A 24625-nucleotide genomic window follows, 5' to 3' on the forward strand; every position below is an offset into this window, starting at 1 on the left:
TCATACCAAACCAAACAGAATTTGGTATGGAACTCAAATAAAACGTCCAGAAGTCAAATCTAAGACTCTCATGTCAAAGGTTATATGTGGTACAAGAATTGTTACTATTGGTCAACAATATTCAAATTCCAATTAAGGTATGAAGCATAAAAGAAAAAAAACAGAGCAAGGATATAGACTTACTTATATATCTGGCTACTGACATAATGCTGGGAATATATTAAGTGATAATAAATACCTCCATAAGGAAGGAAGGAAGGAAGGAAGGAAGGAAGGAAGGAAGAAAAGGAGGAAAGGGGTGATTTTATAACTAAAAGGTAGAAAAATATTCCTGGTTTTCAGTTAAAACTGTGGTGGACATAAATGTTGCTGAAGAAACAATCCAGCTCTCAGACCCCAGGGAGTGGGCTTCATGGATGTTCATTTTTCTGTGTTTTGCTGACCATACATAGGGTGTTATTTGTCTATCTACTGGGTCCTATAGTCTCATATAGGGCCTGATTATATTTGGAGAGAGAAAGAGAGAACGCTGCCTGTTAAGAGAAGGGGGTCTCTTTTCTTTCCTGACAGGCCTCCTGCCCACATTGAATGCTATTTTGTACACGGTGGCAGATTTATGATTCTGGTTTTGGCAATGGCTGGGTTTCTCCATCTGTGTCTTTGCTACACACACTCTGCCTCTACCTACCCCTCTGTTCAGAGAGCAACTGGGACATGTGGGACTCTCTAGGTGTTTGGCCCTGGTTTCCCTATTATTGCCTTTCTGATTGTTGGCTGACAAACATCATATTATTCACAGCAAATCAGAATACCCTCTGGTGAGAAATGACCAAGGCCAAACTCTAGATCTGGCAATGAATGAACTGCAAATGACTTCCATTGGTGCACTTCTTATCCCCCAGCTATGCTGGCTACAACCCCAAGTGACATAAGACATTTAAAGAATAGTTAATATACTTTAAGTAAGGAGGACAACTGTTCTAACTTGATAAAGTTGTATTTCAGATATATAAACCCAAACGGCAAAGAAATAAACAAATAATCCTGGAATATGGTATAATAGTCTGGTGTGTTATCTTTTAGATCTTCCTCACAGTGTTTCACAGGAGATCTGGTAAGTGACAAATAAGTGATATAAATGTAAAATATTTAGGGAACAGTTTTTAGATTTCAAAATAAAAACAGTTTTCAGGAAAAAATAGTCACTGGAAGATGTATTGCAATCTCATATTGTAAGGGGGATTCATTGCATGTTACACGTGGTTGTCACTAAAAAGGGCATCTAGAACTCCTGTAATATATGTTTTGGGTTCACACATATGCTAGTTGTGGCTCTGGTACTTGGCAAGATCAGTCATTGCTGTTTCTTGAATGTGGGCTGTAGAAATGAAATCCCAGCTCTCTCTTCTCTTGATGTGCGATTTGGGTCAAGTAATTGAACCTTTATGAATCCAGTTTCTTTTTTCATGACTTTGAACATGAGGGTAATAACTGTATCTGAAAATAGTTTACAGTATTTTTTAAAATGTACATCAAAGCATCTGTAGATGCTCAAGGAATGTTTCTTGTCTTTATTTCCTGGCCTATTAGGCAAGAATGTCTGTTGAGAATGATTTTTAAAAAAATCATTGTCTCTACTTCTGGAGTAAGGAAACATGGTATGACTCCAGTTCTGTTCTGCCCCCAACCAGGTATTTGATCTTAGACTGGTCACTGAACCTCTTTGGGCCTCAGTTTCTCACGTGTCGGACAAGAAGTCCTGGACTGTGCTGTTCTAGCTCAAACATTTTGCTGTTATGATAGGAACTGACAAGACAGCACTGAGGAAGGGAAACTGATATCACATAATTGGGCTTCAATCTCAGTTCCACTGGTTAAACTCTCCAGGGCCTTAGTTCACTTTCAAAATCCCACAGGACTTTGCCCTCACCAAGTAATCTTTCCTTAAGCAAAGTGGATGCAACCTACTCCAGAGTCATCCTGTTGCCTGCTATCTCTGTCACTTGGGTTCCTAAAGGACGGTAAAGGTTGCAAATCCCCCTCTGCGATTTCTGTGGATTATACTCTGAGGAAAAGGAGAGGGTTCTTTGTATACTTCCCAATATTAGCATTTAAATAGCTTCAGCTATTTAATAGCTTTCAGTCCCAGGGATTTCTGGATGCTTCCAATATTCTCCTGGGAGCTTTCCATAGTCATGAGCACTTCTAAGAAAGGCAGGCATGGCTTTTGTGGTAGATTTTGTTTAGTGACCCAGGAAATATAAAATATACAGACTGTGCTGACAGTCCTGACTGCCCACATCTTCACGTTCTGCTCTAATCTTTCCCCACTGAATGCCATGGACAACCCAGATCTGCAGAGGCGTCTTGCAGAGGCTCAGTTGCTGAGCTCTGGTTGGTTCAAGAGCTCTTGATTTCTGCTTTATTACATCTAAGTATAAGTAAGAAATTCAACTCCAGATACTTCCTATGCCTTTTAAAGATCAAGGCTTCAACAGAGTCAAGACCATTTGCATGATGGCATTTTGGAAGTTGTTCAGCAACTATTTGTGGATTGGGGCCTCCCTCCTGGTGTTAATCCAGGACTCATTTCAACCCACTCCGAAGGCAGTCTTCAGTTGATACCTGTTATAAAATGTAATACCAAGGTGGTATGCTATATTCCAAATCACAGTAGTCTCTTATGCTTTATCCTGGACAGTGGATATCAGAAAAATTGGAATTTAAAATGCGTTAGGTAGAACACTCCTCTCAATAAAAAGCAAAATGCATTGGGATAACTAACTAAATTGACCAGCATGTATTTTTAGGCAAAGAGGCTTTTCAAGGAGCAAATTATCAAAACTCCTTCCCACAATCACCAGCAATCACTAGAAGGGGCATCTCAAAGATGGCAACCAAGTCTTTCTGTGGGATGATGTGAGGGGAAGAGACAATCTGTGAAAGAATTTAGAGCATTCATGTGTAGCATTGATAGAAGATGGGGAAACACATTTTTTTAAGTTTTAAAAAATCCACAATCATTAATGGGTATACCTATAAATCTTGCCCAGAAAAGAAAAATGTAATTGTAAAGACTAAGTACCTTAGCATCAACAACAACAAAATGATGTTCTCATGGTAAGAAACAAAAAACCAAAAAGGAAGTCATGTGATCATGTACGAAAGGGAAAAAGATGTGAATTATAAAGTGTTAAAAGGGGTTTCAATAGATGAGATTATTCAGAGCCTGGAAGAGGCAGATTCTGAGGCAGTGCAAAGTCCCACAATGCCGCCTTTGCTTCAGCAGCTGCGTCCCACGTCAGCCAGCCAACAGACTTACATTTAGTGAGAGCCCACTCTGTTCCACACTGTGTTTTGGGCTTTTATATTCACTCCAAGAGCTTACAGCCCGGAAACCCCCCAAATGAAGATTCACAATTTCCTCCAATTTGTGCCTTTCTATCAAACTGTGTTTGTCTCTTCCTTTCGTACGAAATTCTAGATTAGTCTTATATATGCGTGCGTGCACAGTTGCATGCAAACTGCGAGCTGTTTCAATTCTCTCGGGCTAGGCATCAAATGTTCTGCTGCTTCAATACTAAATACTCCCCTGTCACTTTGTTGTGAGGCCAAGAAAAACGTTTAATAGCCATTTTTCTCATGTCTTGTGGTGCTGGGGCTGGTAAAATAAAGGTAAATCAGATTCTCTGCTGAGTTAAATCCTCTTATCCAAGCAGGCTCACTGCCCTTGACTCAGAGTGTACAAGTTTCTTCAGGAGGCCAGAGGCAGTAGTCATCCAGGGATTCCACATTGGTTAGAAGGCACCCTGCAGATTTCTTGGAAGTATGAGCTACCACTTTTGGTTAAACTGTTCTGGACACAATAAATCCCCCAAGCGCTAACCTTTCCTGAAGATCTGAGACAGCAGTGGCCTGTCCCTGTGCAGTTTAATGCCCATGTGGCTTTGCCCTGACATGATGTTGATCTCTTCTGACAGCAAAGCACAAAAGGAGAAATAGGAACTGACAGGTCAAACACTCAGCAGAGTCTTTTCCCTTGTGCCTTTCTTGTGCGTCCCTGCAGTCATGAATGGAGTTGTTAATGCCCATCCAAAGAGACAGAGCAGTGGAAGGTGCTAGGTTTTCCTACATCCTTTGTGCTTTAGAATGCACAGTAAACCAAGGACAAGTCCAGGTTGTGCTACTTTTCTGAAAATCGCCATTCGTTAATGTCATACAAGTCACCCCACGGGGATCATGCCTTCTTCCTACTCCAATGAAAACAGGAAATGGGCTTAAGGAAGAAATGAACAAAGACAACAAAAACTCCATGCAGTTCTATGAAAACCTGACCAGGCACAGAGTATAAAATCAAACTCCAGAAAGAAAGTTGAAACATGGGGATTGGGAACATGACATGTGGAACTTTCCAATCAGAATGCTTTTTAAAAAAAAATATTTTTATTTCTTTTTATAGCTTTCATGGAATGTTAGAACTGGAAGTATCCTGGAGATCATTAGCCCAATCCCTCCTTTTATTTACAGATGAGAAATTGAACCTATCGAGGGAATATGACTTACCAGAGGTCACACAATTACTGGAGGCAAAGCCATGACTGGATCTTTGCCTCTCCTGACACACCCAACCTGAGATCAGATGACAGCAGCGTGAAGGGAATGCACACTCTGAAGCAGGGACGGTGCTCTGTTAGACACTTGGGATCTGGATCCCAATGGCCCAATAAAAGCTGCTCTTGGACAAGCTATACCTCCCTAGGATGGGACAGAAGAAATGAACACAGTTCTTTCCTCCCAGGAAATGTCTCTGAGCATCAGAGGAATTTTGCTCTCTATCCTGACGCTGCTCACTTTTTTTCAGGTCTTAGGGGAAGATCAAGCACTGTCAGTGTGTTTCAAAGCCACACGGTTCTCTACCATTAACCTGTCACAGCTGTAATCAGCCTTGGCTCCTAGCAATGCCCCTCATTTGGGAGAAAAATAAAAGTGGAACCAAATGGGTGGCTATCTGTTCAGTCACACACAGAACTAGCTGGACCTTCAATGAATCATTTAACCTAGTTAAGGCTTGAGGTTCTCAACTCAAAAATGAAGGGAACTGGACCACACCTTCTCTATGTTCTTTGGGGTGTCTCTTTTCTATTTCACTGGGATGTCAAGAGGCTAAATTAGGCAAAAACTACAGAATGTAAGTAAATTAAGATGTCATGCTTATAATCATTTATGGAGTATTCCTCAGCGTATGTCTTAGGGATCTGCTAGCATTATTGGTCACATTTTTCACCCAAAGAAGCAAAGAAATGGAGAAGGTTCCATACTTGAGAGCTATAGTAGAACTATAGGTTCTTAGTTGTTTATTGACCATGCGCCTTAACTTCACATAGGAGCAACTGACTTCCATGTGAATTTGTGTCATTTAGGGAAAAAGGAAGTCAATGAAAGAGATAGAATCAAAATTTTCAGCCTGGAGAACAGTTTCTACTGAAAATCTTAGAATCAAGGCAATATTATTTTTGCCCAGAAAGAAGAGAAAATTCTCCACAAAGTTCTGTTTTCCTATTTTTGTTTTTTGGCCATGTGTGTTTTTGTTTATTAGAATTGCCATTTTCAAGTCTTATTAGACATTGGTTGTTTCATAATTATTGCCAGAAGAACTGGAGTAAACAATGTTTTAAAAATGTATCTTTTGATTTGAAAATAATACACATTCCTGTAGAATTAGGAAAGGAGTATATAAAAGGATAAAAGAGAAGAAAAAATTAACTGTACCATTAGCACTCATAGGTAATGACTGTAAATTTTTAGTTTATTTCATACTACTCTTTTTTTATGTATAATTATAAATTTGTGATTATCTTGCAACACACACCAGGTATCTTCTTAGGGCCATTAAAGATTCAGACCCACAGACAACCACATGCTACATTTGGCACTGTCTGCTGGGAAGGAGGGAAGCATCACATGCTCCTCTTCAGCACGTGTCTTCACAGTGGTCCAGCACAGCAGTATAGCTCAAGTGTAAGAGACCACAGACATATCAGAGGAAGCAGGAGCCACCATGGCTTAAAAACCTCATGCTCTATAGGAGTCAACATATGGTGCGGCCAACTCCACAGGCATAGATTTCAAGGTCCTGCAGCGGATGTGTGAAATTTCTAGAGTCACTGCACTTAGAAATAGCATGGCCCCTCCTCGGGTAATTACAGTTCTCTAAGTACAGATGCAATTCACCAATCAGGGGTTAACTTTGCCTAGCCACACAGTTGATATATACTACTAAAAACCTTTCTAGGAAAACTCACCCAGAAAATTAAGAGGTTAGATTCTCTTGTGAAAGGGAGAAAGATTTTCATGCAATATTATATATATTTTTTAGCCCTTAAAAATCTTAACATTAAATCAAAAGCATGTTTCATTGCTATTAAAGGTGTCTCAAAAACACAACTGCCTCATAATGTATTTACACAATCCCCCAGTACTGTGTATTTAGCCAGTTCCAAGTTTTTCATTGGAGCTACAGCTGACATGAATATCCCTATACACAAATCCTTGTATTTATATAAAACTGATTATTTCCTTAACATAAATTCAGGGAATGGAATTAATAACTGAGTCTGAATTTTATAAACTTTTAATACATCTTTGATAAGCTGCTCTTTAAAAAGAAAATATCTGTCTACACTTTTACTAGAACTGTGTGAAAGTGTCTGTACCTTCAATGACATGGGCTAATTTCTTTAAAACATTTTCAATTGCATAGAGGGAAATGCTGTGCTTGTCAAAATTACTTTTCTTTGATAATTGATGAGTTTAGAAATGTTGACATGCACATGGTCAAGTTACTGTTTTATTAATTGTTTATTCTTGTCCTCTCCTGGTTTTATTTGGGGAAGCTCATTTTTTAAAATAGTAAGGATATTTACATTTGAGTCTTATATCCTGTAAGTTTTTTGAGTCTTATATCCTGTAAGTTTTTTGCAGTCTTTTTCTTTTGTTAGAGATGCTTATTTTTAGGCAGACAAGTCTATCAAACCTTTTCTATATGCTTGCATCAACATTCATAAAGGAGACTGTTTTTGCTACTCAGGGTGCTTTTGTGGGTGTACACACAGACTTTCTAAGTGTTTAAAATCTATATTTTTCTTGCTTTGTAATTTGCACTAAAAAGCTTTCCATTTATATTTAGGCTCTGGGACATTTTATATAATTATGGATTTTCTATTCCTTGAAAGTTTGAAGGAATTTATGTTATACCTACATGTCCTCATACTATTTAGTGAGATAAATTTTAGACATGTTTAAAAATTTATCCTGTTTTTATTCACTATTCAGCTTTCCTACATCCTTTTAGGGCCTTGCTTATATATTATCTTTTCATAAAATATTACCAATTTTATTGAGATGAAAGCATTTATTGGCACAGAATTGTAAATACAATTTTAATACAGACTTTTAAAGGTTTATGTATTTTTGCTTATATACATGCTTAACATTTTTTTTTTACTTCTGCCTTTCTATACTAGACTATCTAGGGGGTTGCACATTTTGCTTTTCAAAGAATTAGCTCCTGATTTTATTTGTTAATTCTATTGTTTTCTAATTCACAAATTCTTTTGTTCATAGTTTTTCCTAATCTGTTTCCCTGGCTTTGCTTTTTTTTTTTTTTTTAATGGAAAAAAACCTCTCTAATTTCAAGAAGCAATTACAGGAGAACCTAGGCAATAATATATATCCTGGGACTAGGAAGAAGAGAGGAGAATACATTAGTAAGTCAAGGGATCACTCAGAGAGATGTGTGAATACATAAGAAAATTATATGCTTCTGAGAGAAAGAAATCAGGATGTGATTCCAGACTAAGTCCACTGCCTGTAGTTCCAGGGCTTCCAAGTGGCGTCTCATTCTCTTCAGGTACGGGAAGTTGGCCTGTGACCCTGAAGAGGGTGAAGAACGGTTTCCAGCCAGGCTCTTTGTTCCCCTACTGCTAAACAGTACATGCCAGACACTGCGCAGAGTCACTCATACGAACAATCTTATTCAAGTCTCATGACAACTCCATGAAATAGGGAGTTATATTATTCCTATGTTTTATGGCAGGGGGCAATAGAGTGATTTGTACAAAGTCACATAGGCAGGATGTAAATCCAGATGTGTTGGACTGCAGAGCTTGTTTTTTAACCACTCTAATATACCACAGTTTTATCACTGCTGACCTTAATTGCTATAGCATAGTCTTATCATTTAAGGGGGGCTTACAGAGCCTAGGATCAATGATTGAAATAAAGTAGCAGGGTTCATTATGCCCATATTATTTCTCCTCAAAATTCTATTCCATTTCTCATCTTAAAGCAAACAAAACATTTGCATAGAAAACAAATGTCTGAACTGAATGTCTGAGCAGTCAGTATATTTCTTAGCATGCCAGTCAATATTTTTATTACCAAAAGAGAGAGGAGAGGGTGATTGTGGGGGGTAAGGGGGCAGGGGTAGAGGAGGCAGCCCTTAGAAGAGATAGGGGAAATGATAACTGAGATTACACCCCAACTAATCTGACCTTGTAGCATGTTCAGACATAGAAATGTTTATTATGAAACACACACAAAGTCATTTTTAAAATTGAAATTAAAATGTCTAAGGGTTAAACCACTTTATCAGATAATATAGATCTGAGCTTTATGCTTTTGAAAGTTTCCCTCGAGAATAGTGTGGCCAATTTTTTTTTTTTTGCCTCATGAGAGAGAAAAATGAAATAAATGAAGGTAAAGTTGCAACTGAATTGAACGTGATGTAATGTGAACACAGTCAGAGTCACCAAGAATGAATCGCAGCAAACTTTAGGTCAAGTGATTTCTCTCATCAGCCCTTCTGGAAGTTCAATCAGAACAGCAGGAGACACAGGCCCAGGGGATTCTATTCCACTCTGATCTGAGTCTTTATATCAGCACCAGCATTTTACATTCAAGACCTCTTCTGAAATACACACACCCCACAGCATATTTTTTCAAGAGCACAGTAGCTATTCTTAACGTATTAGCCAATCATGCCTAAATTGTAATTGTAAATTGATTTACAATATCCACATTTACTTTAAAAAAATGTGTGTGTGTGTATAAATAGAAAAAAATCTTGTATATATCTTGTGTGTGTGTGTGTGTGTATATATATATAGACATCTTTAAATTCAGATACCAAAAAGCAAAAGCCACCTATAAAAGACAAGACCTGTTTTAATGAGATTTTTTTTTTTTTTTTTTTTAATGCAGAGCTCCATTCACCATTTTGGCTGAAATAGGACACCACCGATAAGGCTGCTGGTGAATGCCCAGGAAGGGAGGAAAGAGGAGAAAAGGAAGACAGGAAATGTTATTTAGTATCTGACAATAAGGAAGGAAGTATTCTGTACTTACAATAGCAGTTGGGGTGGCAGCCAGCACACAATAGAGCACCAGAGGGGTGATGAAGCTTTCTTCCTCTGTCCCCGGGTAAGGCTTCATTAAGTCTCCATCCTGACAGAAGAATCCTTGGATATGCACCTGAAAAGTGTCAGTGCATTCGAAGTAGTAGGCAAGCAGCACTGTCCCAGCCATGATGACAAGCTGAAAATACAGCATGGCCACACAGAGACATTAGCAGGTCTTCGGAGCAGCGCTCGCCCCGCAGAGCACACTCCCTCCATCACCCCAGCAGCTCTCCTCCTTTTGGTATTGGCAAGTGTGTGCGTGCCTGGCTCAGCATGCTCTGGGCTCGGGGAGTGTGTGCTTGCTTGTCTGCCTTGTAACATCTGTTATATAAACCTTCCAGAAAATAATGAACAGCTCCCATCGGAAAGGCAGACCACAGCAAGGCTTAAGAGAGACACCCAGCTTCTGCTGCCACCCTCGCAGAAGATGCATGGCAGCCAAGGCAGTATTTCCAATCAGAACAGAGGTGAAAAGTCAAAGGGCAGTGGCATAAGAATTGGCAAGATGTAGATGTGAGATCTGGTCCTGAGAAATTTCATAAAATATTAGAGATATACTTACCTTATTATAAACTATTAGAGGCAGGTAAATCATGAATGAATGAACAAATGAACGGGAAAACTAAAGCCTAGAAAGGTTAAAGACTGAATTATTGGCAGGGACGAACACATGGTCCAGGAATACCTTCTCCAAAAAGGTGCCTTTATTCCCAAATGCTTTCTACCAGTAAATCCAGGACTTTCCTGATAACATCTTACTATAATCACAGATCCTTCATAAGGTTTAGACATAAAAAGGGACATAATTATCCTTTCATTTCCACTCACAAATATCCCAGATACTCACCGAGGTTTAGATGTAGGCTTTAGTAGGTATGAGAAGTTGAGGGAATATAGAAAAGCCAACATTATTTTTCTCATTCATATTTGGAAACACTAAAATGCCAAGATAAAGGTGATAAAGGTAGAAAGAACATAGGTTTTTGAGGTTATGAAATCACAGAAAACTAAGCTGGAAGAGGTCTTGGAGATCTTCCTGTCTAAAACCTTTATTTCATAGATGAGAAGGCTGAGGCCCACAAGGGGACATGATCACTCCTGAATCATCCAACAAGGAAGCCAAACAGGTACTTAGGTTGAGAATCATCAATGTAGGGAAACTTAGAAAGGAGGGAAAAAAATTAAGTGATTTTTAAAAAAAGTATCAATGTAATAATGATGGGAAAAAATCAGAACTTGGGAGGACATCTTTGCACATCATTTGTGGCTCAAAATTGTTTCTGTTTGGAAGTACATATGCGGCAGTGAGGGGGAAGGAAGGGTTTAGGAAGGCTAAAGCTCATATTCCAGCCCTGGAATGACTAACCCAAGGTCATGACATAGCTTGTTACAGGGTAAGTCTAGGACTAGAAAGAAACCCACATTTTCTGATCCCCAGAAGAAAAAAAAAACACCTGTATCACGACATCAAAATTTCACCCTCTGCAAAAGCCTAGAGAGGTACAGAGGGAGGCAACTTTAATGCAGAGAGGCACTATTTGGCGTTTTTATCTATTTCATACCCAGTTCTCTAGCCACAGCACTGCAGAGAAGCTTTACATTCTGCCCATTGTCTGAAACCAGGTCCGGCCTCTACTTGTGGGATGTTATCTCGGCAATTCCTCCATTCCAGCTGAAATCATTCAGAAGCCTTGAGTTGTAGTGTGTCTAAAGTGCGAACCCCTAACCACTCTGCCATAAAGCTCTTTGTCTCTGGCCTCAACCATTGTCACCTTTCTTTACTTCCAGTAGGTCGCATATCATACTTTCCATGCGTTGTGCTTCATACGCTTGTCTCTGGTTCTACAAGGACTATATGCTGCTTTCTGGCATTTTCGACCCTTCTTCCCCAATAGAGCTTCTGTCACAACCTCTGACCATCTAGTAATCTCGGGACACTCCTGAGTGTTTCTCTGCGCCTGATGTTATTTCCTGGAGATTTACCACATGTAAATCACGAGTGCTCAGGCCAGCCAGCTCTGCTGTTTTCGGCACTTTCTTTCTTTTCTTTTTAGCCAGAGAGAGGAGATTTGGATTAGTCTATTTACTACAAGTATGAAAGAGAGGTGCTCCAAAGCTGCTCCTGCTGGCAGCTAGTTCATAAAGTCAAGGCCATGCGGTTTCTATTTCTTTTGTGCTTCCCTGGTCAACTGAACTGACCTGATGGGAACGAACCTAGTCAGCTGACCTGAATGTTTTGGAGCTGAGCAAACACTATGATTCCCACAGTTTGGGGGCTTTACCTCTAAGGTTATCTATGCCTCCTGCACAGGCCTGATCTGGGATTTCTTTTTTTTTTAAGATTTTATTTATTTATTCATGAGAGACACAGAGAGTGAGGTAAAGATATAGGCAGAGGGAGAAGTAGGCTCCCTGTGGGGAGCCTGATGTGGGACCCCGGAATCACAACCTGAGCCAAAGGCAGATGTTCAACCACTGAGCCACCCAGGTGCCCCTGATCTGGGATTTCTAGGAGTCTCCTCCATGTGGCTGGAAACAGATTTCTGTCTCATGGCTTCATCAGCCCTTGGGAAACAACTATTTGGGGAATAATAGGCAGGATCTATGGGAGCTTTCAGATAAAACAAAACCCAAAGATGGCATCTATCTTCCTCTAATGAGGACAAGTATCATATTTTACTGGGTGCCTTTGTGCTACCACTTCCATTTAAAAATGGGCAGGATGAAAGTGAAGTAGACAAAAGTAAATATACATAGGTAAAAAGACTCACTAGAAAAACACAGAACTGAGATTTTTAGAACATAGAACTGTCTTAACTTCATATACATCAAAATCAACAATAATGGCAACAAAAAAGCCAAGGTCAATATGCCTAAATTTGAAATCTATAGAACAAATCTTGAATAGCTGCCTGGCCAATTTAATCCTGGAAGCAGCATTCAGAGAGAACTGAATGAATGCGTGAATCAGTCAATTGAAAGGCATGAAGTAAAGAACTGAGAATCTTGGAGACTCAGGGCGGGAGAGGAAGGTGGAAACTTAGGCAGCCTACGGGATGGCACTGACCTGGCGCCGTAAGTCTACTTACACTGATCAGCCTCCCTGATCAGCCAGGAGCCCTTGCCTGTCATTTTCAAGTAATCCTTAAATTCCCTGGAGAGTCCCCAGTAATGCCAGTTAGAGATGCACAGAAGCAAAACCAGAATAATTCAGATCTTCATTTCTAGGTTTCTTTTTTTTAAGATTTTATTTATTTATTCATGAGGGACACACAGAGAGAGACACAGACACAGGCAGAGGGAGAAGCAGGCTCCATGCAGGGAGCCTGACACTGGACTCGATCCTGGGACCCCAGGACCACACCCCGGGCCGAAGGCGGCACTAAACCACTGAGCCACGTGGGCTGCCCTCTAGGTTTATTTTCTATTGAACATTCTCTTGTGACCACATATTTAAAAAGAGCTTTTCATTTACTGCAGGAACAGAAATACCACATTGGTTCTGCTTCCAGAGAGGTCCGCCCTGCAGCTCTGATGACAGCGGACAATTAGCCATCGGCGTCCTCCCTTCTTCCTCTCTGTCCTGGGCCATGATCCATCACTGTCTAGGTTTATGTCACTGGTGCCAGCTGGCACACTTGCCATCTCTGTTGCCTTCTCCAGCCCCATTTAGGGATGCATGGAGGGAGGCCATAATGTTGGTGTCACACGAGCAGATGGTGAGGCTGTGCCGGACCCAAGTGCAAGTGGAGGGTTGATGAAATCCATGTGAAAGGAGCAATTATGGCAGTGGGGGGGAGGAAGAAGCTCACATACCAGGCTTTTTCCTCAGCTGCACTTCCCAAGAATAACAATCTGATATAAAAAATGCATTAAATCCTGGCCACTCCACAAGGATTCAGAAGGCAGAAGCCAGCGATATCTGAAATCCTGCCTGGTTGAGAGCATTGTGTTTCTACCCTCCACTGATTAAAGATCACAAAAAGTGATAACGAGGAAGGTTACAAAGCTGAGGGAAAAGGCTGAGATGACAGTACCTTTTCCTTTGGTCTGTAAGTCTGGAGGAATTGCAGACCACTAATTTATACAACCTGATACAAGCTGGAAGAGCGGGGGAACAGGTAATGATGGTATGACTCATGACAGCAAGTGAAAGAGTACATGCATGCACGCACACACCTCCCCCCCACCCCACACACATCCAGGAGAAAGGGAGCAGACATGTGAGGTTGGAATGAAAGGACTGGTATTGGTCTGGAGTGTAAGGGGCATATTTGAAACTGGAGAAGCCTAGTCTAGGTGACTGACCATCTCAGTTTGTCCAGGACTGAGGGGCTTCCTGGGGCCTGGCACCTTGCAGGGCTAAAACCAAAATAGTCCTGAACAAACTGGGGTGCTAAGGTCACTCTACCTGAGGCAATGGATGTTTCCCTCCCCAAAGAGGTTTCTCATTCTGGTTTTGCCAGGAGTTATCAAGACTATGGCAAATTAATGAGTCAACCAACATTGTTTGTGGAGGCTGCCTCTGTGTTCAGTCCCAAACTAAGTGCTGTGAAGGTGCAGGATTCTTAGACTTGTTCTCTAGGACCTCAAACAATTTGTGATCCAACTGGGGAGTACTCATAAACACAGGAAACAGACAGTAATCCGTAGATATGTAGGAGGGTGTCAGCTGATCCCAAGTTGGGGTTCCTACATGGCTGCCTGTGCCTGGTGAGCTGGTAGGGAGCAAGTTGACAGACGAATAGGTAAAAGGTGATCTATGGAAGAGAAGGGAGTACAAGGGGATGGATAGGGCAGCATAGTGTCTGTTTAGGAGATTGGTTTTGACTAAGACCCATGGGCATATGTTCAATTCCACAGAGAGCAGGGATAAAAGAAGAAACTCAGCAGGAGGAACACTGTAGCAGAGCTTAGATGGTTAAGATTTGGCACAGTTGTGATGCAAAAGTAATGTCTTACTGAGGGCTCTAGGGAACAGCCCACTTTAAGGACTTGTATATTTTTCATATTAATAAAGAACAAGCCAGGCACCAGTGTCAGTAGCTGTATACAAGGGCTTGGGTTGGAAACCCACAAGTAGGGCGCTGATGGAAGCAGGAACCAAGTTAGTAAGCTGGGGGGGAAACATGAGAAAACTGCTCATAAGCCCATGTGACACCTCCCTAGGCACCTCTAGAAGTAAGTGTGATCCTTTGAGAGGGGATGGAAGCTCCCCACATAAACAACAGAGGCAAGAGCCAGGAAAGAGGAGGATGGGATGGTGACGGTAAGGGTAATGATATATATGATGCATTTGTCCCAGGTACTGTCTTAAGAACTTTACATAAATTAACTCTGTTTCTGCCCAATGACCCTGCAAGATAGGTATAATATTACTTCCATTTGCAGGTGAGGAAACAGAGGAAGAGAGAGATTATATGAATTGTATAATGTCACATGAATCACAGGTGGGAGCCCAGGATGATGATTAAATATGATGCATTTCTCCACATGAACTTAGTGGCCTGTGGAAAATCAGTTCACAAATATAAGCCAGCATGACGTTAAAGGGTAAACTATATGCTACAGACTTGAATACTTTTTTCCTAAGATTTTATTTATTTACTCATGAGAGACACAGAGAAAAGCAGAGACACAGGCAGAGGGAGAAGAAGGCTCGCTGCTGGGAGCCTGATGCAGGACTTAATCCCAGGATCCTGGGATCACCAGCTTAGCCAAAGGCAGACGCTTAACCACTGAGCCACTCAGGTGCCCCAGACTTAAGTACTCTATTCAAATGTTTCCTAGTGTCAGTTTCCTTATCTGTAGGAAAGTTAATAATAATTCATAAATATGCAATGGGCATGTTTATATATTCTCATTTTGTTCCAAAAAGGAGTTTTATCAACCTTCATCAAATAAAGTAAGCAAGCATTGGTGAGAAGCTGCTATAGAATAAAAAAGAAGTATGGAGACAGAATTAGATCCTAGAGTAGAAGTTGTCTAAATAGTCAACAATAAGGAAATGTTGGTCAGTTGCACATTTCACAGTATCTGTAAGATAAAAAATGAACCAATGGTTAAAGATAAGTAGAATCCTTCTGATATAGTGACTGGACTGGAATTCTCCCTGGGTTCTCATAACAGGTGTGGCATGATAAACAAGGGCTCAAATGGAGTAGGATGGCACTGTTTTTTATATGGGACCTCATGTCAATTCTTTTTTAAAAAATATATATTTTTAAAAAGATTTATTTATTTATTTATTTATTTATTTATTTATTGGGCCGAGGGGGGGTGAGCCGGGGGGAGGGGCAGGGGAAGAGAGAGAATCTCAAGCAGATGCCCCCCTGAGCTTGGAGCCTGACATGGCGCCAAACCCTATGACACCAAGATCACAACCTGAGCTGAAATCAAGAGTTGGAGACTTAACTGACTGCACCCAGGTGACCCCCCACCCCCACCCTGCAATGTCAATTCTTCACATAGGCTGATAATATCGCATCAAAGCGAAGTGAACAAAAGTAATATTGATAATAGAATGGAGGAGGTGGGTATTATATTTCAGACTAGGTTGAACTTGAGAGAGACGGAATAATGAAACGCTAAGACTGTGAGCCACTTTTCACTCTGCTACTTACTAGGCATGGGACTCAAAATCTCAGGCTTCAGTTTCTCCATTTGTAAAATGGGGCTAATAGTGTTGTAGCATGAGAACTGTATGTTTAACTGCATATTAACTGCGTATTTAGAGCAGTGGCTGATTAGGAAGAATGGACCAGACAACGTATACCTCGTGCATTCCTTCCTCAGTATTGTTTCTCTCAGCTTAGCTTTTTAAAAACTCTATAGACAGCAGTGAATTGGAGACTATTTACTACTAAGTAACCTGCCAGTGAAAGACAGACCTGTGTCTTTTTTTGTTTCTGATTTAGTTGTTTAAGATACTTAAATGTTATTATTAGGCTAGTGGAAGAAATCTTTAATCAGGCTCATCCTTGTAGGGGAAATCTCTTAACTTCTCCACATCCCAGTATGTATGTATGCATGTATGTACGTATGTATGTATTTGAGACAGAGGTAGTGAAAGAGAGATGAGGGAGAAGCAGGCTCTCCACTGAGCAGGATGCCCTATTCGGGGTTTGATCACAGGATGCTGTGATCATGACCTGAGCTGAAGGCAGACGCTTAACCAACTGAGCCATTCAGGTACCCCCACATCCCAGTTCTTGTGTGAAAAAAGACTGAGCTACTTTTCAAGGTTGTAATAAGAACTGAGGATATTATACATAAATATCAACAATTGTGTTTTGGCACATAGTAAATGGTTAATAAATGTATCCCTAGTTGTTTTTATCCTCATTTAATATTATTGAATCTTAGTATGTTCCTTATTATGGTGGTTTTCCAAACTACAGGTCTGAAACCATTAGTGGATTGTGAAACAAATGTACACAATTTTGAACTTCAACTAGAATTCTTCTAGTGAAAAAGAATAGAATAGAATTGCATGTATCAGAGAGTTTCACACATAGTAAGAGCAAGTGTTTTTATGTGAAACTTGTTTAGTTTATAATATATAGGCAGAGGAAGTGTGTAAAATATAGTGTGATATATATTTCTTACTATGTGAGTAAAAAAAAAGTCCTTCAATAAAGCATGATTTTATTTGATACTGGTCTGATAGTGTGCAAGTTCCTTATACATAGGTTCAAATCCCAAATCCACTAATTACCACTGTATGACTTTGAACCAAATACATAACCTGTTTATTCCTTAGTTTCCTCACCTGTGAAATGGGTAACTCATTCCTTACATGAGAAATGAATTCTCTTCAGAATGGTATGAGAACTATATGATTTAGGATATTGAAACCACTTACCAGGTACTCAATAACTATTAGCTGTTTTTTTTTTTTTTTTTTTTTTAAATTTTTATTTATTTATGATAGTCACAGAGAGAGAGAGAGAGGCAGAGACACAGGCAGAGGGAGAAGCAGGCTCCATGCACTGGGAGCCTGATGTGGGATTCGATCCCGGGTCTCCAGGATCGCGCCCGGGGCCAAAGGCAGGCGCCAAACCGCTGCGCCACCCAGGGATCCCTATTAGCTGTTTTTTTAAACTTGGGTAGAATATAAATTATTTTCTGAATAAGCAAATAATACCACACATACCAAAGTATGTAAGAGAATATAAAGTCATCATATTAGCCAGGACTGAATAATCAGCTAGGTTTTCCATCTATAAAATGATGGATCTTGATAAATATCATATTTCCACAAATACTGAATTTTTAAGAGTCATGTAACTATTCTTAGTTTTGCTATTTGCAAACAATGTTCTCTCTCAAGATATGAAAGAGTAAAATATTAAATAATCAGTTAATTCTCCGTTGTCAGTTTATTTGATCCTTATTTGCTCTTTAAAGTTTTATATTCTCTGAAATAATTTTTGAATTTATTCTGTTGTGGTAAGAACACAAGATGATCTACCGCCGTGACAAATATTTAAGCGCGCTATATGGTATTATTGGCCATATCCAATGTCCAGATTTTTTGAGTTTATTCATCCTACTTAACTGACACTTTATGGCTTTTGATTAATAATTCTCTATTTCCCCCTCAGACCTGTGTCTTTTAATTAATAAGCAATTAAGCTGTGGTTAAGAATAACATTCTCTTGTGAAATCTGGAAAACTTATAATGAATTAGTGTGTGTATGAGAATTCGTCCCCTCTTCTTTAAAGAGAACCAGAGGTATATCCATAGGCAAGGATATGTGGATGAAAGGAGATTGTTCAGTCATTCAACTAATATTTATTGAGTGCCTACTACATGCAGACTTTGGGGATATTCATCTGCTATCATAATTGAATAACCAATAATAAGACTGTTAACAAAACCGACATGATCTTTGGACATGTGGGGCTTTCTGTGAGGGAGACAGAAAAGAAAAAAAGCAATCCGAAATAAATGATAGTAAGGACTCATAGACTAACCACATAACAAACTATATAGCTTGAAATGCATCATCTTACATGATACTCATGCCTCCCTGTGAGATAATGAGTAACCCTCAATTAAAGAAGAGAAAATTAAAAAAAAAAAAAAAAGAAAAGAAACCAAAGAAGAAAATTTTCCAAGCTCACAAACTTGAATGGTAAAACCAGAATTTGAACCTCTGGTGCCATTTAACCACTCTTACACTTCAAACCTGCAGTTAGCATAATGAGATGATGTTTATAAAAGGTTTAGGGTAATGCATAGCACATGGTAAGTACTCGGTCTCTTCTCTTGTTCTTTGAGTGCTATTTGCTTGTTCTTTCCTTTTTTTTTTTTTAAAGTTTTTATTAAAAAATTCCAGTTGGAAAACATGCAGTGTAGTTAGTTTCAGTTATACAATATAGTGACTCAACACGTCCATACAACATCCTTGTTCTTTTCAATGCTTTTTCAGATGACTTTGGGGTGAGAGTGGGGATTAACTGAAGGTCCTCCCTCCCCCAAAACCACCATTCTCCTTTCTTAATATTTAAAATCTCTACTTTCTCCTGCCTCTAACCATTCTTTCCCTGACTCCTTTTAATTTTCCTTTTCCTGTGCCTGGTTTGTAAACAGTAGTGCCTTCCTAGGATCTATCCTTGCCCCTTTTTTCATTTCCTTTCTATGTTCTCTTCTTGGGAGATCACATCTCTTTCTATGGATTCTACTTTAATATTGACTCTTCCTCTCAGCACTCTTGGCCCTGCACACTCCCCGGACCACCAACCTTGTGGCCCACAGATACTCCAAATGCCACATGTCTGAAAGGGAAACTGGTATTTCTTCTTCCCTCAACCTGCTACTTCTCTTGAGTTTCCCATCCTGGTAAATCCAATCAACATCTTCTCAGTCATCCATGTTAGAATTCTCAATGTCATCTCAGACAGTTCCTTCTTCCTCCATCTGTTACACTCCTCCTCAGGCCATACTTGGTCAGTTGTCGGGTCTTTCTTACCATAGTGCCCCTCCTATTTATCTCATTTTTGTCTGCCAGCTGCCCTGTTCTTATTCAGGCCCCCATAATCTACCACGGTATACTTTCGAAACCCTGTCCCACTTGCTCTGGTTGCCTTTGGAATCTCAACCCCTTCATGCCATCACCTACCTTGCTGCTAAAGAGTTATGATCCTAAGACACAGGTATGATAATGTCTTTCTACTCCTCCCAAATCTTCAGTGATAGCTATTTCAGGTAAACTAAACCATTTTCTCTCTGTTGAATGCATTGGGCTTTGTCCTACCCATGTTTTGATAAGGGAGAAAAGAAGCCTATCATTTGAACAGAGAACAAGCCAGTAAACCTCATCAGGCATTACTCTTCAGTTAGGAGAAAATACACAGGTCTACCTCTCAGTCAATTTTTTACATTTAAAAAATGTAAATACAATATTTTTTCCCCTTTTCTATCCTCCAGCATCATTTTGTTATTTATTGGTGAATGAATAATATGGAGAAATGTAAAACCTATACTATTTCAGGTAGATTTACAACTACACTAAGGAAAGGATAGTTATTGAGTCTAAGTTAAGCTAAATTGGGCCACAGAATTTTCTCTTTGATCTTCTGACATTAGGGATTTTTATTTTTATTTTATTTTATTTTTTGACATTAGGGATTTTTAAAAAAATCAATGACGTGGATGAATACATATGAAGGAAGTTATAGTGACAAAATTGGCAAGCATAGCTAATATCAGAAAAAGCAGAAAAAATTCAAAATGATTTTGCCATTTTGCCAACACTTCTTAGTGATAAACGTAAAGTCCTACAGCAAGACTTTGCTGTTCAGGGCCTCAGGGGCTAGTAAAGTTGAAGGCCTAGAACTCTGGCCTGAGAAGCTCACCAACCTTGCCCTTTAGTGGCCCTGCACTTTCCCAGGGTGGGCCTCTGGGGCAGGGGTGGGGAATCAAAGCTCAGTCGATGTCAAATGTGAGAGAAAGTGAGAACGATGATGTGAGGAGTCAAAAGAAGCCTCTAAGAAGAAAGTCCTGGATAAATTTGATGTGCATTTTAATTATTACCTACTTATCAGAAGTAGGTAAGAGAGGTGGATGGAGGCAATGCATAAATGATCCCTATGATCTAAAACTCTACAGCCTTACTACCTCCTTTGTTAACATAAACTAAGTTGATTTGAGTGCTAAACTCAGGTTCCTCAGCAGGAGCATTATAAGTAAGCAGACAACTCCTGAATACTAACAATGCACTAAACCCCTCAGCTAGTTGGTAGGAATGTAAAGATAAAGGAGTTCTTCATTTTTCCAGGATATGAACAAGTGGCCAAATGACAGGTGTCTAACACTGATTATTATTATAATTGGATGATGGATGGAGGGATAAAAGTGTGGAAGGATGGAAGGGTGGATGGATGGATATTACGATGAAATCAAGAAGAGAATATTAACTGTGAGAAACACATGATAAGACAGGGAAGGACTGTGTCAGCAGTGACATCTGAGCTGGTTATATGGTATAATAGAAGTTTATGGCCTTTGCAGTTTAAAGACTCCGATGCAGTACTAAATACACCATTTGCTACCTGTGTGGCTTCAGGTAATGTACAAAATCTCTCTGAATCTCGGTTTCCTCATCTGTAAGATGGATATAATAATATACATAAAACACTTAATTGTGAAAAGTAATATATGGAAAAAGTACCGTTTTTAGCTCATGGCTTATGGTACTTTCTGATTAAGGGGAGTTCTTTGCCCTTCCTCAGCCTTTCCATAATAGAATAAACAACAGAAACTTTCTGGAAAACGTAATATACAACAAGTTAAAGAGATACATGAAGTCAACTGACCAATCAGAAACTCAACACAATTTAAGCCGTTACCCAGCATATCAACATGCAGGGGACTCACTGTCCTATCGAAGGGTAGGCAAAGTCCTGGTCTGCTTAGTTCTCAAAGATGACACAGAGGATTGGAGAAAGGAGACAGAAACTATGTCCAACCTCTTCTCAGTTGAGTACCAAAGGGAGGTGGCAAAGGAAGCCATTTTTAAGGGCAGTTAAATGGGTCCTTGGTCAGGATGTCCCACATTTAGCTATCCTATTCTAATGATATAAAGGAGGATCAAAAAGAGAGGGGAGACCATAATTTGGAGATGAAGACCTAACTTTTGGTCTTTGTTCCATCACTGATTGACTTTGTAATCCTAGATGCATGACTCTAGGTTCTTGGATCCTCTGACCAGAATGAGGGGAAACACCCCAATGGGAATGAGATAACATGAGCAATGGGATTAAATGAGAAGACCTGGAGAAACTCTTTGCAGATGCTAAAGAATTGTCCAATATATAAAGCACTTATTATACATATTATACAAATATATATAATAAATGAGTAAATTAACAAAAATAAGTCAGGCCAATATAAGAGATAAACAGCTAAAATTAGGCCTAGGAGATAAGATGTTTGTATTACTGAGATTTCCTTGATTTATGAACATATTTACGCCCATAGCCTAGTTCTGCTTTATGCCAAAGGATGGTGACTTTAAGCCTGGGAAAGGTTGCACCAAGACCAATCATCATTCTTCTTTCTCTTCATTTTATTGCATCATGCAGAATTCTGAGCAAGATTTCTACCCCCAGCTGTTCATGCTTAGTATGATCCTTCTCTTTGGTATGGACAAGACCTATGAATATAATGGAATGCCATTTCCTTGATTATGGTATATATTATATGGCAAAGGTGTGGGAACTATAACAATGTGATTAATGTGATTAAGGTCCCTACTTAGTTAAATTTAAGTTAATAAAAAGAGAGATTATCCTGGCTAGGCCTAACCTAGAAATCACTTGAGACCTTTAAATGAAGTTAAGAGATTTGAAGCAGTAGAAACACTGTTGGCAATCTGCTTTATTGTGGAGAGGACCACATGGACGGGTATGGTGGACTGACTCTAGGGGTGGGGGGTCTGAGTCCTACAGGAACTGAATTCTACCAACTAGTGAGCTTGGAAGAAGGCCTCAAACAGAATCACAGTCCCAGCTGATATCTTGACTTCTACCTATTAAAATACTGAACAGAAGACCTCATTAACTCACACATAGACTCCAGACCCACAGAAAGCATGAGATAGTAAGTTTGTGTGGTTTTAAGTGGTTGTGTGTGTGGCAATTTATTACATAGCACAGAAAACTAAAATAAGGGGAGAAGCTATCTAGTAATCATTATGAACAGGTCATCCCCATGGGGATTGCTCTAGCAGATGAGCAGAATTGCAGCTTTTATGCTTTCACTGAATCTCCTTCATAAACCGGTTGCGGAGCCTGGAGTTGGCTTTCTTTTGCTAAGGCAGAAGTTTCTGAGCTTCTCAACACCAAGGTCCTCTAATTATTTTCCTTCTATGGCCCCTAAAATTGAAATATGTTTTTTATTTAATGAATTGTATGCATTTACTTCGGAATAATTAATTTGATTTCTAATTTTAATGGAGTAATTGCTCTTGAATTAAATATAAGTGCAGAGATTCTGACGGGCATGAGATGAACAGAATAAATAAATCAATTTGTGATTTTATCCCAAATCAGAAAAAAACAGATACTTTGTTTATTCCTTTAAGGCTTAACATGGATAAATGTATATTTTACTTATACTCAAGCTTTTTGAAAGACAGAAAGTAGCTCATTGACTCTAGGAGCTGACATTATTTGAGATGTTCACCCAGACCCTAATTGCCTTTCTTTGAGAATTACACACTTACTTTTTTTAAAGATTTCATTTATTTATTCATGAGAGACACAGAGAAAGAGGTAGAGACATAGGCAGGCTCTCCCCGCGGGGAGCCTGATGTAGGACTTGATTCCAGGACCCCAGGATCGCGACCTGAGCTAAAGGCAGATGCTTAACCATTGAGCCACTCGGGTGCCCTAAGAATTACATACTTATACCTACATTCATGCTTCTACTAATTCCCTGGCTGGAGATGACTTGACTGAGGATAGACAACTGGTCCAAGGTAGGCCCATTAGCTTTTCTCTTAGGAATTTGAAGTGACAGTTACAGATTTTGTGTGTCTTTGTTGGCCACTTGATCCCAAGACATAAAAGTCCTGGAGCTGCAGAGCTGCCTTGTGTGGCCATCTGAACCTGGGAAACCTGTAAAGGCTAATGGATAGATACACATAGAAAAGAATGAAGTGCGAAGTAAAGAGACCATAAGGCCTGGAGAGAATGAATAATTTTGCTTCTGATGGTTTTTTAGTTTGTTTTAATTTATGCTGAGGCTAGTCTATGACTTCTGAGTTTCATAGGATTCACTTTTGTCCTTATTAAAATTTTTGTTTTTGGCTTCACACAAAGCAATTGGTTTTCTGTTATATGACTCTGAAGAGTCACGGCCAAAACAACCTACGCTGTCCTGAAAGTAATAGAGCTTTTGCTCTAAAGCCACAAATATTTTTGGATTCAATAGTCTCAGTTCCTGACCTCTTTATAGGAATGGAGCACCACTGGGTAGCTACAAGAATAAGAAGTGGGCTATTAGAATGCCAGTCTTTAGACACTAAAACCAAAGGCATTACTTTCCTCTTGTGGAGGAAGGGAATAAAGTATAGAAGTGAGAAAAGCCTTTGATGTGCCATCCATTCTAGTCAAAAACACTGAAGAAAGTCTTAGAAAATATGAATGCTTAGATATTCAGAACAGTTAGTCCTACTCAAAAGAATGAAGACTTATGTCATTTCTGACAGTTAAGACATAGGCAGCAGACTTGTTAACTGAAGGGAGTTTGGGTGGAAGTAGGGAAAGAAAATCTTATTGATCTGTGAGGATGAGGCCCTCTCAATTATTAGAGCCAACTGAAGAAACTACATGCTCTAATTTCAAAAGCAAATGTAATTTTCTTGCCATCTTCAAAATTTCCCTCATTAATAATCAACAGAAGTTTTCAGTAAAAGAGATATGGATTTAATCAACAGGCATAGCTACCATATTTGCAAAACCTGGTGTCACAGTATATGCAGGCGCCCAGCATCTGAGTCACCATCACTGTAGCCTTTTGCTTTCTCACTGAGCATTGACTTGGCCTGGGTTGACTCTCAGCCTAGATAATGGCTTTCTAATTTGTCCTAACAAATCATTTTGAGTCTTGTGCCTCATCTAAAGAAAAAAAGAGGACTTTGTTCTTACTTCCTTTG

At 39.5% G+C, this 24625-nt stretch overlaps 1 protein-coding gene across 2 annotated transcripts in view; it reads right to left on the minus strand.

Moving 5' to 3' along the window:
- Nucleotides 1–24625, minus strand: part of PLPPR1 (phospholipid phosphatase related 1) — a 259951-nt gene that overhangs the window by 32406 nt on the left and 202920 nt on the right. For both annotated transcript variants that reach the window (XM_055302089.1, XM_055302088.1), the window contains exon 3: nt 9406–9594. In XM_055302089.1, coding sequence (XP_055158064.1) covers nt 9406–9594 — 189 coding nt within the window. The remainder of the gene's footprint in view (nt 1–9405; nt 9595–24625) is intronic.

Source organism: Nyctereutes procyonoides, unplaced genomic scaffold, assembly GCF_905146905.1.
Source record: "Nyctereutes procyonoides isolate TBG_1078 unplaced genomic scaffold, NYPRO_anot_genome, whole genome shotgun sequence".
NCBI lineage: Eukaryota > Metazoa > Chordata > Mammalia > Carnivora > Canidae > Nyctereutes > Nyctereutes procyonoides.